At 38.8% G+C, this 17,491-nt stretch overlaps 1 protein-coding gene across 1 annotated transcript in view; it reads left to right on the forward strand.

The window, feature by feature from the left end:
* Positions 1–17,110: 17,110 nt before the first annotated feature.
* Positions 17,111–17,491, forward strand: part of MYF6 (myogenic factor 6) — a gene marked incomplete in the record, with an annotated part of 687 nt that continues 306 nt past the window's right edge. The window contains 4 exon segments of the mRNA NM_001303146.1: positions 17,111–17,347; positions 17,349–17,356; positions 17,358–17,382; positions 17,385–17,489. Coding sequence (NP_001290075.1) covers positions 17,111–17,347; positions 17,349–17,356; positions 17,358–17,382; positions 17,385–17,489 — 375 coding nt within the window.

A 17,491-nucleotide genomic window follows, 5' to 3' on the forward strand; every position in this document is an offset into this window, starting at 1 on the left:
AAAAAAAGTGTTCCCAGTGAACTTATTTTTGTGTGAATTTGCTGTGTTCATTGCGTTTTGGTTTTAAGTAAAACCTACGGTTCCTTGAATCATTCTTGCTAGATTGGTTTTAATGTTGCTGTCAGTTCCTGCAGATCAATTCCATTACCATCACAATGATCTTTACCTAAATGTGCATTCTTACGTTTTGAGTCTTTTTTTATGAGTGGTAACATATCAGCTGATGATCCTGAACAGCTGAAGAGTCACCTTCTGACATGCGGAGGATTATTCAGCTTTTACACAGCACACAGTAGCTCTTCAGGGACACTTGGGGTTATTTAAGACAACTTATAGTTGGTGGATTGGTTTTTTTAAAAGTACAATGGTGATTGCAAATGTTCAACACAGAAGAAAGTATTTTACATTCCTCCTACTTCCTCCTACAGATAACTACAAAAAACTCCAACAACTAAACAACTAAAAATTTATTACCTATTCTAGTGTGTGTTAGATTGACTTGAGTAAATGAATGTTGAAGACTATAGTGAGAATTAAACTCTGCGCCTTGGTATACAGGGAAGTATTCAGATGATATTATTAAGTAGGGAGACTGTCATCTCATTTTTTTCTCTGTGTAAATACATATATCATTGGGATAAGGCTGTGACCTTAATTTAAGATGGAAAACATAAAAGCAGAGAGACTTTGGAATTTCCATTGTATATTCTGCTTGACAGATAAAATCCATACCCTTGTGGAGGCCTCAAATGCAGAAAAATCAGGCAGACTTCTTTAGAAATAGGAGGTGTGTGTGTGTGTTTGTGTGCACACAACTGTAAATGAAAGTTTTCTATATCTTTGACTGTACCTACCAGACAAAAAATACTGTACAGCACGTAACCTGATATTTATTCATAAGTGAACGGCAGAAGGTGTTTGATGTCTTTTTAGAATCTGGCAAGGATGGTGCAGATTATAAATCAGTGAGGACCCTTTCAGCAGAAAGTGCCAAATACCTTAAATGAAAATCAAAAGGCAGTATTTGAGGAGATGAAAATGGTCTACGAAGATATTTTGGGCAATCTGTCTTTGATGAAGACTGACGGTATTGCAAACATCACCTGTCAAGCTAAAAGGAAAACAATGCCTTTTAAAGCTGAATAGAGGGAGAGAGAGGTGATGTCCACAGCTGTTCAAGTCTCTGGCAAAGCATTCGGTGGAGCTCTAGTTACATTTGGTTCATATGAAACATGTGTTCTTCATTTATTATACACGTACTTTAAAGTATTCTGACAAATTACTTATAGGGGCTTACAGATGTTTTTCATGATTTGTATTTGTACTTGGTAGCAGTACATGTAGCACTGTGATAAATTGACATTATAAAGTCATAATCTTGTCTGATCTTCTGACCATGACAGTGGAATATACATATGCGTGTCATTACTTTTTTGTTGTTGAGAAAAGCTAAGTAGCCTCTTGTGACTTACAGTACAACTCCAGAAGTTCAAAACATGCTTGAACATTTTCTGTTTCATCGAATATTTATCAAAAAGACTCTTACATCTTCCTGTAGGGGACCTGCCTGTAGTCAAACTCAATTCATTAGCATATTTTCTGACATCTTAGTAAGATGTTAGAATACGTATCTCTGTTCTGTAGGTCAAATTTAAAAGGAAAAAGGAATTAAAATAATTTATTATACATAGTAGCAATCTGATACATGCTACCTTGATATATTTTGCATTAAGGATAAAAGTCAAAAGTAAGCATAAACTGGCTCCAATTCCCAGGACACACAGCAAGGGAAAAAAAGACTCTCCAAGCTATTCTCTTTGAGAACCATTTTTCAGTATAAATAGAGCAGCAGTTCATTGAGCTCCTCACGTGCCCACCAATGATTTACAGGCACAGGGGAGCATCCCTCAGACCTTTATCGAGTCATGAAGAAAAAGATTTTGTAGTCTCTTGTCCTCTTTCCTTTTACAGCGGCTCCTGTCTTGGTTCTACTGGTGGAGCCAAGAGATAGGCAGAATTTATCCAACTGCTATTTTAAGAATATATATATGTAAAATTTGTCACTCAAATTTCTATAAATTCATAGATAGGTAGTGTAGCAAGAATACAGTCTATCAAAAGCAGAGACTAAACGAAGAATGAATAAGAATTGGGGAATTCCCAAATTTTACAGAAAGATTAGAATTACGCTTAAATCAGATTATGCTTTATTAAATTATTCAGTATATTTCTATAAAAATTGGCATATATATGTAGATACATTCAGCCCCTCTGTATGTATCTATAGCCAATTGTTGGATGTCTTCAGAAGAGACTACTGTAAGTGCCCTTAACAACAGATCTTCGTTTACAAAAGTAAACGGAGCTGCTCTATGAGTAGCAGCACATTACACTCATGTTAAATTTGAAGCATTTTAAACTGTTACAGGAGCTGATAAAAATAATCCACTTGCCCATTTAATGCATATCAGAAGCTATTTAATTTCATAACATTGCATGAAAGATCAATCTTGTGTGCCATCTGTGTATTTCTATATTGCGGAGTATGCTTATATGTAGTTCTTAAGAAAAAAGCAGCAAAGAGTAATGAATTAATCATATTTCACCCTGAGGTCACGTATGACAGTGAGCTTCCCTGGTAACATCCAGAGATGTAAAATGTCTCCTACATTTGGAAATTATACTTCAGTTTGTCAGAGAAGGAAACAAACCTTTGCAAACACAAAATGTTTTTTCATGCCAGAATCACACTGCACGACTAGTGTGTGCTTCATCAAGGTTAACCTTAGAAGTGCCTTAATGCATATTACTTACTATTTACAAAGCACATTCAGAACCAAGCCTGGAAATACAGCAATGGAATTGAAGACAAAAAGGAACAGAAGAGTGCTGATCAATCTACAAGCATACCTGATAAAGTCTTAACTACTGTAATAGAACCATCTTCCAACAAAAGAGGTACTTAAATGGAGTTACCATCCAGTAAACTAAAAAAAAAAATAAATGTCCACAGTATATATCTCTAATTTTATGATTGACAGAAGATCAGATTAAAACTTATACATACGAAATCCAGGTCAAAATATCAATTTCATGGAGTCACAATTTTAACAACTGCAGAGTTACAGCACAAAGGGGTCCCATGGTTGTTTCCAAGTGAGTTTTCATGGTATCCAAGAAGCACAGAGCAAACATCATTCAGCTACTGATTTGTGCTACTTAATTTATTTTGAAGTAAATATTGAAGTCCTAGTATATGTTTTTCCTAGGTGGTTGCTGCCTCTTCCAAAAAAGGCATTTCCAATACTTTATCTTCATAAACAATGGGCTACTGACCATTCCTCTAATCTAGATATGAAGTTGTTTTTAATTGGAAACAATTTGATTTCTAGCAGAGTAATTCTGCTACGTGTTTATCACTGTGTATAGAAGCTTGTGCTGACATGTGGTACATTTCTAAAACTGGTACCTCATACCCGGTTGATAACTGTATTTCACCAGGACAACTGAGATCTTGTTGATTTCCCACTGTGCAGAATTTAGAACATTAAAACTGAAGCTAGCCAGTGTCTGGTGCAGGCTCCAAGATCTGGGTTTTATGTACAGCTCTTATTCAATTAGGACAAAACCACCAAGAGACTCAAAACTCAGTGCCCTATGAGGTCAGTGAGAGGAAGGCATTTTCTCTGAAAACATTTTGACAGCAAGTTAAAATAAAGTTTCAATAATACCTGTTTCAGAGTATGTGTTAGATCATGTTAAGCACTGAACATATATCTTCATCTATCCATGGAAATAAATGATAGAAACAAATTCAAATTGATTTATTCTTTTAAGATCTATGGAAAGAATTCAATTAGCTCTCTGTTTTAGGGAATATACATATGTTAATAGTGAATTCGGTACATATGTATGGTTAAAATACATGTGTGTTCAGTGTTACAAAACTTGCAATGCAATGAGCAGCGTGGACTGTAGCTGGAAACCATCAACACATAGTTTTGGACATGTCTTTGACATTTTTAATTTTAAGGAACCAAGTCAAAGAAAATAGACTGAAACTGGTCCTGTCTCACCACTTTTGTGTGACTGTTGTGTCAGCATTCTAAGTATGATGCTAAAAAAAGACCTCCCGATACTGTTCTCCATCTTTTGTTCTGTTTTCTAATGCTGTGTTGCTCATCTATATGTGACTACGTCCAAAAGAACTGTAAACAGAAATGTCATTCATCTGATGTCAGGTGCTACAGGCATGATCTGTATCCATATGTCATGCCCAGCTAAGCGGTGTAGTAGTCTTACTTCAATTCCCTGCCCTCTAAGTTGATGTACAGCTGACATCATGGAACCTCAGCTATAATTTTGCACTGAACCTTCCCCAGATAACTTTTTCTTCCCTTCACTTTGGCTACAGTAATGAGCTATGAGACAAGTGCAAGCGCGCTTTAGTGCTATCTCAGAGCTAAATGATGGTATCAATTGCGTGTTTTAACAGGATAGGCACAGTGTGCATGGTAAGGATAAACTAAATTACTGGCTTCCTATCCAGAAGTTCCCACTACTGCTGTTACAAAATGTATAAATTTTAGGACTGTTCATTATTCAGTGTCATTCAGCTGAAGACAGCAAGATGGATCCTGTGTTTGATATTTTGCATGGCAGTTCTATTTTCCCAATAACTTTTCCCAAATGATGCTGAACTAATTACTTATTTTAATTACTTTTTTCCCCAGCTCCCTTATTCTGTAGGGCCTTTCTCAGATTCAACTGTGTGTGTAAAGAAAACTTAAAATCAATAGCTTTTCTGCAATGAATAACAATGTCTACGGTACATTTCACAGATCCCACTTCCCTGGGCAGTCTGGGATGAAGTTGAGCCTCTATATTTCAGCTGAAAGACAATGTTTAGAAGGTTTTTGTTATATATGGATCATCTTACTCTGCTTGTTGATTGGTGTTACCAGGGTGATCTTTTTGTAGGATGACAGCTGCACACAGCTATCCACTGTAATCAGGAACAAACCATTCCAGTACTCTTCATAGTCAATAATGAGCCAAAGGAAGTTTTACAAGGATATATCTAAAATATTTTGCAGGAGATGGAGTTGTGAATGATAGGAAAAGAATACTTGGATACTGGTAACCTAATATGCAAGTAAGGCTTTACCATTCACAGTTACATTCCATGAAGCCTGCTGAGCAGGAAGCATTCTAAAACATGCAGAGAATATCTGGGACAAAACAGTACAAACTTCAAGCTGAGTACTGCAAGATACTGAACATTCTTGCCAGTCATACAGGAATGCATTTAAATAGGCTTTACTGTAAAGGTACCTAGCTCATGAAAAAAGCACAAATACAGAAAACAAGTATTATGAGAGCTGACAACCTTCATGATTCTAGTTAGTGTTGGGAACCAAAGGACTCTATTGAGACAATGCTTTCACTAATCTTAAAATATAAAAACAAATATTTTGACAATACAAGTGCAGATGGGGCAGACAGAGCATAGACAGAGGAGAGGGTTTTATTCCACTAGTGAAGGCATAAGCAAATAAGTAATTAAGCCAGAATTCTAAAATGAGTTGCAACACACTAGGCATGGGCAAGGAACTGACCTGTGGAAACTGGCTCCTGAGCATGTAACATTACTCCCTTTTGAGATCAAGACTGCTATCTGACAACACAGCACTTTGTCAGCCAAGGAGCCCAAAAAACATTCCCCGAGTTAACCGACATTTGTTCATGGGATTTTAGTCTGAATATCTTTCTGCTAAAGAAGAAAATCCAGATCATTAAAACACACTGTCATTAAAATACACTATTCAGCAGCTAGCTAAAATCCTACACATCAGTGCAATAAGGCAAATAAGATAAACCTTTCAAACCTAGACATTATACTTCGAATTCTAAGGATCACAAACTACCTGTGATTTACCTTATGTTCTTTTCTTGGTGCAATACTTTGATAAGCATAGGTCAGCACTCTAATTCTCCTCTGTGCTAGAGCTGAGTCAGTTTTGCCTATTTTTAGCCATATAATAGTTTCAGTTTAAGCCATCTCCAATTGCCAATGGAAAAACATGGGCATACACAGAGAGCAGTTCATGCCAAATCTAGAATGGATGTCTAAGAGAGGCACACCTGAACATAAGTGAATTTACTTTCTCTCTCAGGAGGATGCTTTGACAAAAGATGTTCCGTAATTCCATATCACTGCAATTCTGCAGTGTTCCTGCACTGCAGGAACATTGCAAGACACACAATACACATAGACTGTGACTGCAAGTTGAAGGTGGCAGACAGATTTATCACTTCTTCATTTTTCCTTCTTTTGCCCTTCCATTTTTCTTAACCTTTTTAGCAGTCCTAAGCAGATTATAGAAACATATCAGGTTGCTGGTTAATGGAGATTAATTGTGCAAGCTATACTATGTACAAAACTTAATGAGACAAACATTTATCTCCTGTATATCGATGTGCTCTTTGAAACACTCTCTGACACTACTAACGTTATCACAATACAAGCAAAGGACTTGGAGATAGTCAAGAGATACTATGGACAGCATCACTGCCACACAGTGCTCATGCTCTGCCTTGCCTTCATCATCCCACAAGTTCTCACATCTTGGTAGTACAGAACTAGTGGTAACCAGTGGCTTTGGCTAAGACAGAACTTGCAGAGAGCTTCATTGCCTGTCCTGGAAAGGTTCCCAACAAGACCCCTGGCATACAGCAGGCTACTCGTGACAAGGCTCCTTGCTTCTAATTCAGTCCAGACAAAAATCTCTTAGCTCCATGTTTAGAATAATAGCAAAATGACAAAATTAACTTAAGATGCCAACATTTTTTTCTAACTTGTGATTGCTGTTATGATATATCAAATCCACACATCCTGTAGCACACACAAGCACGTGCTTAGACTTTTAAAGTGACATGTAAATTAGTCACAGGTAACTAGCCTGCTCCAGATTAACAAAAGGAAGCATGACTTGGATTCATAGTTGTCGTGACCAGTAAATCCTTATCTAAATAAGTAATTGGTTTTGATTTTTAAAAACATTAAAAAAAATAAAAGAGTTAAACTGAAGCTTCGTTTTTTGAATGGCTCTTTGAGAGCTTTGAAATACTTTGTGCCACCATATCGTATGGTTCTCCAGAAACAAGAAAGGTGTCTTACAAGGAGACTTTGTAAAAAATGAAATTGCTACAACAGCTGAGAGACGGAGAATGGTTCAATTGAGAGAAAAGTTATGAACAAGTGTCAGAGTGGGCAGTTGGTGTCAGTTCCAGAAGGATTTAAAACCTGACAAAAGCTTGAAGAAATGTTAACAGAGCCAATGTCTTTATGAAAAGAATATTGTACTTGACAAAAATCCATTGTAAACAACATTTGACAGAGCCTTTATTAAAGTGCTCCAGAGGAAAGAATGATGCATAAATGAAATATACAAATTCTGTATTCCACTGATATTTAACATCATACGGTGTGTTTTCATTTTTTTTCCTTAAAATAAGATTCCAAACTGAGTCAGAGCTGAGTACACTGATAAACTCTGGTTGAAAGTTGAGCTTTCCAAAGAAGCAAAACTGTGAGAAAGACCTTCTTACTTAATTTATAGTGATATCACAAACCAAATGAAATAAGGTTTTCTATTACCACTTCAAAACAATTCCTTATGCTCTATATAGAATGTTCTCAATCATATTTAGGAAATCTATTGTATATGCTATGGAAGAACTATTTATAGTTTATCTCAGAGAAGGACTGCAAAGATAATTTTAGGCTTTGGATTTCAGCAGGGCTAACCTTTTGCTGCACGTGGCTTACGCACAATACAAAAAAAATTTCCATGCCAAAGATGTATCACATGACTGGCAATGAAGGCCTGCTGGCCTGGCTGGGTAACCCAAAACCCTGGCTCTGGGAGGAAGTGAGCCAGTGGAAGCTGTCAGCAAAATAGTCAGGACGCTGCCCAGTCCTGCTTCACACAGGAGCAGTGAGATTGCAGGGCAATCGCTGCCATCTCCTGCACACAGTCCTTTCCAAATGTGTGCTCTTCCCTGGCTTGTCTGGGTATTAGAAGTCCTTGTGACTCTTGGGCAGGCCAAGTTTTCAGTGTTCCAGACAGCATGGATGACCATCCACTCCATGCTCCATGAAGCTGTTCTGCATGTGAAATTCTGTTGGTTTGTTTGGTGGTGATTGTTTTTTGTTTCCTGAGGGTCAAAGAGAGAGAGGTACTGAGAAAGGAGTAATGACACGGAATAGGCACTGGCTTGTGCTAGAGCATCCCAAGAACATTTAACTCTTACAATACTTAAATCTTGGACCTCCTGATGCTCTGTAGAATCCTTAGCTGACAAGTGCCCAAACTCAAAGCATACCAAAAAACAGCCACTAATGAAAGGCACTCTCAGAAATCCTGAGTGGAATTCAGGAGACAACAATGCAGTGATGATGCAGATAAAAAGCTGCAAAGTGTATGTGCCCACATACCTCCAGCTGCGGCATCCTCTTGCTTGGGAACTGTCATCTCATTATCATCATTGTCAAATTAATAGGGAATTGCCAATTTTGATTCCCCCTTCTAAAAATAATCCAGGAGTCAATCTCTAGGATTGTATTTTAAGCACTCAAATAAAACACAGGAGACACTGATTTATTTTCATCCTCTGCTTGATTCAGAGCAGGGATCTCTTTATCCATGTTTATCACATCTCAGGCAAATATGCCAGTCCCTGGGCTAAGGCTGCTGAGGAATCATATGTCCGCTATCTGTTATATTCCAGTGGTGCCTCTTGCAAGAATATTTGAGTAGTCATTCAGGAATGATGTAGGCTGACATGTCTGGGCCTACCTAAAATGAACTGATTATTTGTCACTTGGAGGTTGTAGCATACACATCATTCGTGGTGCACAATTCATTTTGTCTGATCTCTTTTGCAGTTATGATAGTAATGAATAATACTACAAAGTAATAACTATAATGCCTGGCACTCTGAGCCAAACATTTCTATTACGCTGCTACAATGCACAAATGTTGTTTAAAAATAATGACTCTGCAGGCCAGTAGATTCTGTTCTAAGCCAGCTTTCACACTTCACAAGCAAAATATCTTCTCACTATTTTCTCTAAATTTAAACATAGCTAGATGTTGTCTAGTTACCAGGTCCAGAATGCAGATCGAGGATTGCTCTTCCAGGGGTTCTCTGTCTAATGAAAATACACTCTTACGGTATTTCTTCCTTCTCAAATTTTCCTCATTGATATTATCTTTTTCCAAAAACACTCACACCGTAATATGTACCCTTTCTCCAAGAATCCAAAAACTCCCATCAATTCAGTTGTAGCCAAGGATCTTTTAGTCTATGCAGTTTATCTGAAATGAAATAAAGGCATTGTTTTTCAGTGTGGTTGTGTATAATCTGATTAGAATGAAAAGGGTAAGAGCTATTTTGTCATGCAGAATATCTGAATGCAATTCACTTTTCATTTCTTTCCTACACATCAGATGAACTGCCTTAGGAAGAAGGAATGTTGACTGAGACCAGCTTCTTTCCATAAGAAATGTCGTGTTTTCCTTTAGGATGACTGTAGTGGAAATGCTAAATTGGGGCTTGAAGCAGTGATTGAGCACCTGGTGGAAGGCAGGGCCAACCCAGAGGAGCTCAGCTGCATCAATGCACCTCAGTGACCAGAAGGGGTGGAGTCAGGATCCATCCCTTCCCAGACCTCACGTAAGGGTTGGCAGTGGAGGCAAGGGTATCTTGCTGGAGATTCCTGCATACCTGAGGCCTTCTGAGGGTAAGTAGATTCTTTCCTTTGTTTCTGTGCCCAGAGCTGTTGCATTTCAGCAATTCCTCACTTGCTGCACCCTGGGACCTTGCTACTCTGCTGTCATTGCTGTGCTTTCTATCATGTTGCAATGACTCATCTGTACTTACAGAGCAATACAAAGGAGATAGATGATCTAGTGAAAACAAGGTTTAGAAGAGAATTTCTCTGTTGCAACCTATCGAAGTCTCTGGTATCTTCAGCTGAAGCATCTGATACACATCTTTGTCAAAAAATATGGTTAACTGATTTGGTAGACAGTAGTGTAACAGACCAGTCATCTCTGGCAGTCTGAACACTTAACACTTCATTCCTATATTTTCCAGGTAGACAGCCAACTAGGTTGTAAGTGGGAACAGATGTGTACATGTCTTTTATTGAGTAAAAGAAGTGACAGAAAAGGATATCAAAACACATCAGCTAGAGTAACACCTGCATCCTATCGGAGAGGATAAGACATTAGGATGAATAACAAAAATGTCTGAAGATCAGTGTATTCTTCAGAGATAACAGAAAGTAAATTCTGCAAAAAACCTTTTTTTTTCTTGCTACACTGCAGGAAGAAAAAAAAAGAAGAGAAAAAGAGATATTTTGTTAATAATTAGTTTTGAAAAACTCTTTAATTTCTTAATTAAAGCCAAATAAAGCCCAAGGTATTTGGATATGCAGCAAGCAAAAGACTTGTGAAAAGTTACAGAGAGAACAGAACATGACTGAGACTTGGAAATAGTCACACGTAAGAGTGCCCAAAGTACAAGCTGTGAACATAACATTCAAATCAGTCAGCAACATATTTATGGAAATTCAGATGATAGCAGTAATATGACAATAGCAGGAGTATAAAAAAAGTTAGAAACAAATATTAGTTAAAAATGTACAGAATGACTAGAATAAATCTTAAATAAGCAAAGATGTAAACTAAAACTTAATTCCTCTGAGGGCGTCTTTAGAACAACTATCTACATGAAAGGATTAAATATAACAATACCTGGGCCTTGGAACGAACTCTCTTACATTTAGAGGTAAAACTGACATCACCTAGTGAGCCAGTAAACCCAGCCCTGGAAAACTCGCTTTTATATCTAAGCATACATGTGTTTCAAAGTTGAGACTGACTCAGCAAAGTCAACTGTTGTACCTAAGGAAGAACTGGGAAGGGAGCACGTGGATGTAGCAATTATGTCTGCAAAGGCAAAAACATGACAGGACAGGAGAACATCATTCTATACTTACCCTACGCTATCAGAAGACTGATGTGTCCACCAAAGGAACTCAAGCAAGCAGTAATAATGTACATGAGACAAGCTTTATTTATTCATGTGACAGCAACATGGGTACAGAAAAGCAGGAGAAATGGAGAACAAAATCTTAAAATACATATAATGGAGAAGTCAACACATATGAGCTAAATTCTTTGCCTACAAAGACAGAACAATACTCAAAATATAACGAACAAAAAATTCAAATTGCAGATGACAGAATATGTGTACTACCTCATTAGGAATGGAGAAATCCAGAGGACAATCAGAGGACTGCATTAGTTCCAATACTTTGTTTACATTTTGGAAAGAAAACTATCTCAGAATATTCTCATTTCCGATGTTTATGCATTTAAAATCCACTGTGCATGGAATAATTAACGACTGTATTAATGCAGCACCAAGAATTAAGTCAGACCAAGCAATGCCTACATTTGACTACAGCTGGTTAACTTTGTTAGCCAAGTAATCGAAGAGCTCATTAAATTGGCACGTCCATGTGTCAAAAAGTATTTGGCAATTCATAATGAAACAGCTTAATATAATTTATGTATAAAATGTGATTATTTCAACAAAATCATCTCATGGTTTTGTGATGTGCTGTGTTTTAAACAGTGCCTGTTATTGATGGGAAGGGAGCTTTACACACCCATAACCTTCACTGTATCTTCACAGTTTCCAAACTCCACTCCTCTGTCCCTCCAGTTTCCCAGTGAGGAGCCCTGCAAAAATTCCACGTGAGCTCCAGAAAAGGAGCAGCCATTTTCCTACCTCCTGAGCTCTCATTTTGTCCATGAACAGCAGGGATATGATTAGCCTGAGTACTGGATGTAGAAACAGTCTTTGCTTTCTTTCACTTATAGAACTAAAATTTTAATATTTAATTATCAGTACTATGATTCAACCATTGCCCATTTTACTGAGATCAGGTTTAGACATCACTGTCATGTTCTGAAACTATGGAGTGTGAAAATGCACTCTGTGCTTCTAACAGCTTATAGACTTAACAGCCAAATAAGTGTATGACTGTAAAATGATCTTTCATGCTCTTACAGAAAATCTGATGGCAAAAAATATGATTATATAGCACATAATGTGTGCTGTATCACTCATCTCACACTTCCTTTCCACTCTTTTTTTGCCTAACCAAAAGTAGGAGAGGTCTGTAATCACTACAGCTTCTCCTCCCAGACAGAACCATGGAAAATGCCTGTCCCAGACAGCAACAGTGTAATGGGCTTCTGGTTTCTGATTGGCACTCCCTCCTCCCCAGGAAAATGTCTTCTAGTAAAATAAATGTGTTTATGCAGTGGTGACTATTTGTCACTGTAGACCCTGACACAGGCATTAAAGCATCTGCCATTTAGAACTGTGTCTCATAACTGCCCAACATGAGAGCTGTAATGAAATCCTACCTTACCATCTTGAACTAGAGGAGTCTGTTTAGTTAGCGAAGTTGCACCTCTCAGATGATAACAGGGCTGTAACTGATATGAACACTAAAGTCCATATCCAATCAAAGGAAAACAGCAATGATTTGGAACAGCTATGGACCCAAGGTCTCTGTCTCTGTATATTTTCAGCTCTTCCCCTACAAAGATTGTTTAATTATATGAAGGCATCTTTTTCAGATCTCGACCTTTCTGTCTCCACAGAACGTTCACTAATCCAGTTGCCAAACTTGCATTTGAGATAGATGCTCCCTCTTGCTTACAAGTTCTCTGAAATGGCACACACAGAACACACACTTCCTCTGGTCATTTTGAAAACCTCCACTGAGAGACTATGTGAGTTTATGGTTATGAAAATAACATTTCTTCAGACAAGCAGAATTTGAACAGTTAAGGAAATAACAGAATGTAGGTAAGCAAAAGTCAGCTTGTGATCTAACAACATATATATATATATATATATATATATATATATATATATATATATATAAATGAAAATCAAAACTTAAACCTGTTCCATATTATTGACCACAGACTACTGTGAAGTTTGTGTATTTTAAGGTATGAGGAGATAACCCAGGCTCAGCGGTGCTACTACATACCACACATCATGGACTTTAGTAATCTCCATTCCAGCAGCAGGAATGATTCTTCCATGAATTACAGTGAAGTTCTTTTGCTTACGTTTTCCAGAAGCCATTGTCAGCACAAGCAAATCTGGTCCCCCATAGAGTCACTACTACCCAGACTTTCAAGAAAACTTAAAGTATCTTATTTCTGTTCACCCAGCATTTCTTTGGGGTTAAACGTGCATCTTCAGCAGCTTACATGTCTTCTGTTTTCCCATTACAGTTTCCACATGTCTTAGACATTTGAAACATCTCTAGAATGTGAAGATGTCTCATCTGCTTAAAACTTCCTTCTTAAAGGAAAGGAGAAATGAAATATCTCATTCTTTTTTGCTTTTGCAATCCTCAGCGTAATATACTACTTCCACAGTGAATTTTGTAGTGCAGCAACACATCAAGGTTTTCTATAATTCTTACCAATTAACTGTGATTATCGATACATTAGCAGACAGGGTATGTACATCAGAATCAGGTATGTAGAAATTGTAGTGCCAATACGTCATGTTTCAAGGTGAGAAAACCCAGGTGACACACTCTGAGAGCTCCCTGTAATTAATATTGAAAGTGCAGTAAGTGGTGACTATTCAGAGATTGCTCCATAATGATGTTCCTAACAAAATAAAATAAGAATGTAAACACACGTATAGGTATTTGAGTGCTCCACTTAACAAATCAGGAAGAACAGCAAATAACTAACCCTTAAATAGCTTAAACTGGTGCTCTAACTATACAACATACAGGTGGCAAAAAAAACAAACATGGATATTAGCATATATCCCCAGATAGGTCACCTAGCTTTACATGAATACACTGCTAAACTCAGTAATAAGATCTTCTGTGTGAATGGGAAATCACTGAGAGCAGGACAGAAAAAAGAGTGAAGAAGAAAAAGGGGATATTTGGAGTGGCATATGAGGCCCTGTGGTCCAAAATAACAAAATATTTCTCTGTAATTCTAGATTAGATTTCTGCTCAAATCATAAGATGTCAAGAATGATCTTGGCATTATCAGCTAATCACAATTATATAAAAAATCTAGAATTCATTTGGAGGAAAGAGTGACTGAGGTCCTAGAGATCAGCCATGACAGAAAATGCAATCTAAGTTTCTTGGATTTGGAGTCATCTTGACTTAATATTTCCTTGGTAGGATAACAGATCTCATAAATCACCAAAATACAGTACATCTCATCTGTTTCTCTGTGTTTGCAAATGTAATTAGAGTACCACAGCTTTCTGGTGGAAGGAGTAACAATTGGATAATATACAGTCTTCACAGACCGAGAGCTAGTTTTCCTGTGAAGAGCTACCCAGTTGGTTAACTTACAGATGGACTTCCTCAGGGATCCCCATTCCAGTGCCATGCTCAGTTTTTCATGTTCATATATTTTACTTCCAATACAGATGCAAGGTGTGAGAGAACAAAGACATGCACCAATTTCTGACTCCTCAACTTGTAATGCTTTTGTAATGGTGAAAATTATTAAGGGTATTTTGTTCATATAAGCTACGGTTGTTTGCTAGCTGTTACACTGACCAAGGAGCTAGAATAGGAGATGCAACGCAATGGCTAAAGCAAAATCTAAGTTGCTTACATGATGGGGAAATGGCCAATTTCATTCAAACTAAAATTCAGTTACAGTTGAGAAGAGTTTTGCTCAATAAAGGGCTACCTTTGTTGTCCCCACATTACTTTGAGGAGCTAGGTCTGTTTACTCCAGCTCTTAATGAATCAATGCTGGAAAGAAAGAACTTTTTGTTTCCTGCTTAAAGCAAAAAAATAAAAAATAAAAATAAAAATAAAAAATCAATCTGTTGACAGCTGAAGGAGCATCTGGCTCCTCAACTTCTACTTTCCCAATTCCCTTAGTCAAGTTAAAACTCTCCAAGAGGACATTTTATGAATGTTTCTCCCAAAGTTTTCATTTGTGTAAATTGATCTAATCTCTGTCCCGTTCCAAACACCTCCAGAGCAGCAGTGAAGAAACTAAAAAGAAAAAAATAATAATACTGTAACAAAAATATTTTAAGTGATGAGCATGATTTTTTTAATTTATTACTATTATAATTAACAGTGTGGGACTAACATTCCTCTAGCACTGAAAAGCACATAATGTCAAGGAGCAACTCGTCCCTTAGTAAATGTCAATCCATGTGAGAAACACATGGGATAGGTACAGGCTGACATTACATCCCTTTTTAAAGGTAGAAAATTAAATCACAGGGAAATTCAGTGACTGGTCAAAGGTCAAACAGAAAACTAATTACAGAGCTGGGAAACTGAGAAACTGTTCAATGTTATGTTCAACTCCTTAATTGTAAGACTACCCTGAATATATATATACATATATATATATACAACTTAGAGCTGGAACATAAATATCTAAGTTGGTTTCACAGGGAACAGGCTGCATTTCTCTGTCTCATCCAAAACTGGGTATCGTTCTACCTGATTAAACCAGGAATTAGGTCAATTTTAACAGTATTAATTTGGTTGAAACAAAACTCATGGCTACTCTCCACTATTTTTGTACTCAGAAAAACTGGTTTGCAATCAGTTTTGGAGAAAGACAAGTCAGTGACTGATTTTAATGTAGCTTTTGAGAACTGAACAAAAATGCCAGTTACTTCACAAGACTATGAAATTAGAAGTTAGCTGTGAGAGATACCATGGTACTACAGGGGCTCATCTACTCCTCGTTATTACTGAGTTTATCTGAGCAAATATGCACACACAGAGAAATATACCTACTTATCCACATACATATATACGTGTGTGTGTCTGTAGATACAAACACATGCATGTGTATACACATATATCTATTTTTACACAAGTAGTGACAAATTACATGTCATTTAAGGATCTCAAGGCAGATCAGGGAAAGAAGCAATACAAGACATTTCCCCATACTTTCTCTTTCTTGAGGTGAGAGAGGCCTAAGCATATGATGTGACATTACAGTATATCTTAACAGAGGGAGATCACAAGCTCCGTTTCTGTCTCAGGGGCCAGGAAGCTCTGTAAGTCTTGCCAGGCCCAAGGGATTAAGCTGCAGTTTCAACAGATGCCTGGGCTTTGATTGCCCTAGACACCGTCAAGGACAGGGGCTGTCCAGAGAGCCCCATTAGGCTGTAACCCAGTCACCCGAATTCACTTCTGTCATCTCCCAGGAAACATCGGAAAGTTCAAAGGAAAACACTGCACCAGGGTGTGATAACCACAGGTGCTTCAGCTCTGCAGCACGGATCTGCCTTGGCAGCCTTCCCCTGTGTGTGGAAGAACAGTGAGACTGGCTCCGAACCTTGGGCTGGCTGTGGGTCACAGGAATGGCATGCTTTGAGGGGGCTGAGGGAATAGCAGGGGCTTCTGAAAACATTACCCTTTCTGTTTGGAGAACCATGGCTGCCTTTGAAAGCCCTCTTTACAAACCTGTACTTAGCACTGGGGTAAGAAGTGTGCACTGTGTGCGTGTGTATTATCTGTCCGTGTGTGTGTGGCTGGGGAGGGCTCAGTGGGCAGCCCTGTGTCTCTGCTCCCCGCCAGCCCTCAACAGAGCTGCCTGCTGTGCTTGGACACAGCTCCCCAAGACCCCTCCTCACCTCCTCATCCCAAGTTCACAAGCCTTCTGGGGGGCATTTTTCTTTGTCGTTTGCCTTTTTTTTCTTCTCCTTGCCTCCCTCCCCATGTTTCCCCTCCTTCCCAGCCTTCTAAATAGGAGATGTTCTCAGGACAGCGCCCAAGAGACTGGCTGGAATCAGTTTTGGAGGGTGATGCACCGCGACAGCTAAAAGTTGGATAGGGTTTCAGCAGCTCCTATATATAAAGCAGTGGGGACTTATGTCACCGCACTAATTAAATTCCATCTGGGTTGCTCCTCGGGGTGTTTTTGAGCCTGCCACCCCACCGGAGCAGGCAGAGGGGCCCAGGGACAGCATGATGATGGACCTTTTCGAAACCGGCTCCTATTTCTTCTACTTGGACGGGGAGAATGGGGCCCTGCAGCAGCTGGAAATGGCAGAGGGCTCCCCGCTGTACCCGGGCAGCGACGGCACCCTGTCCCCGTGTCAGGACCAACTGCCGCCGGAGGCCGGCAGCGACAGCAGCGGCGAGGAGCACGTGCTGGCCCCGCCGGGCCTGCACGCCCCGCACTGCCCCGGCCAGTGCCTCATCGTGGGCCTGACAAAACCTGCAAGAGAAAGTCGGCCCCACCGACCGGCGGAAAGCGGCCACACTGCGGGAGCGGAGGAGGCTGAAGAAGATCAACGAAGCCTTCGAGGCTCTGAAAAGGAGGACTGTGGCCAACCCCAACCAGCG

Source organism: Meleagris gallopavo, chromosome 1 (genome assembly GCF_000146605.3).
Source record: "Meleagris gallopavo isolate NT-WF06-2002-E0010 breed Aviagen turkey brand Nicholas breeding stock chromosome 1, Turkey_5.1, whole genome shotgun sequence".
NCBI classification, from domain to species: Eukaryota; Metazoa; Chordata; class Aves; order Galliformes; family Phasianidae; genus Meleagris; species Meleagris gallopavo.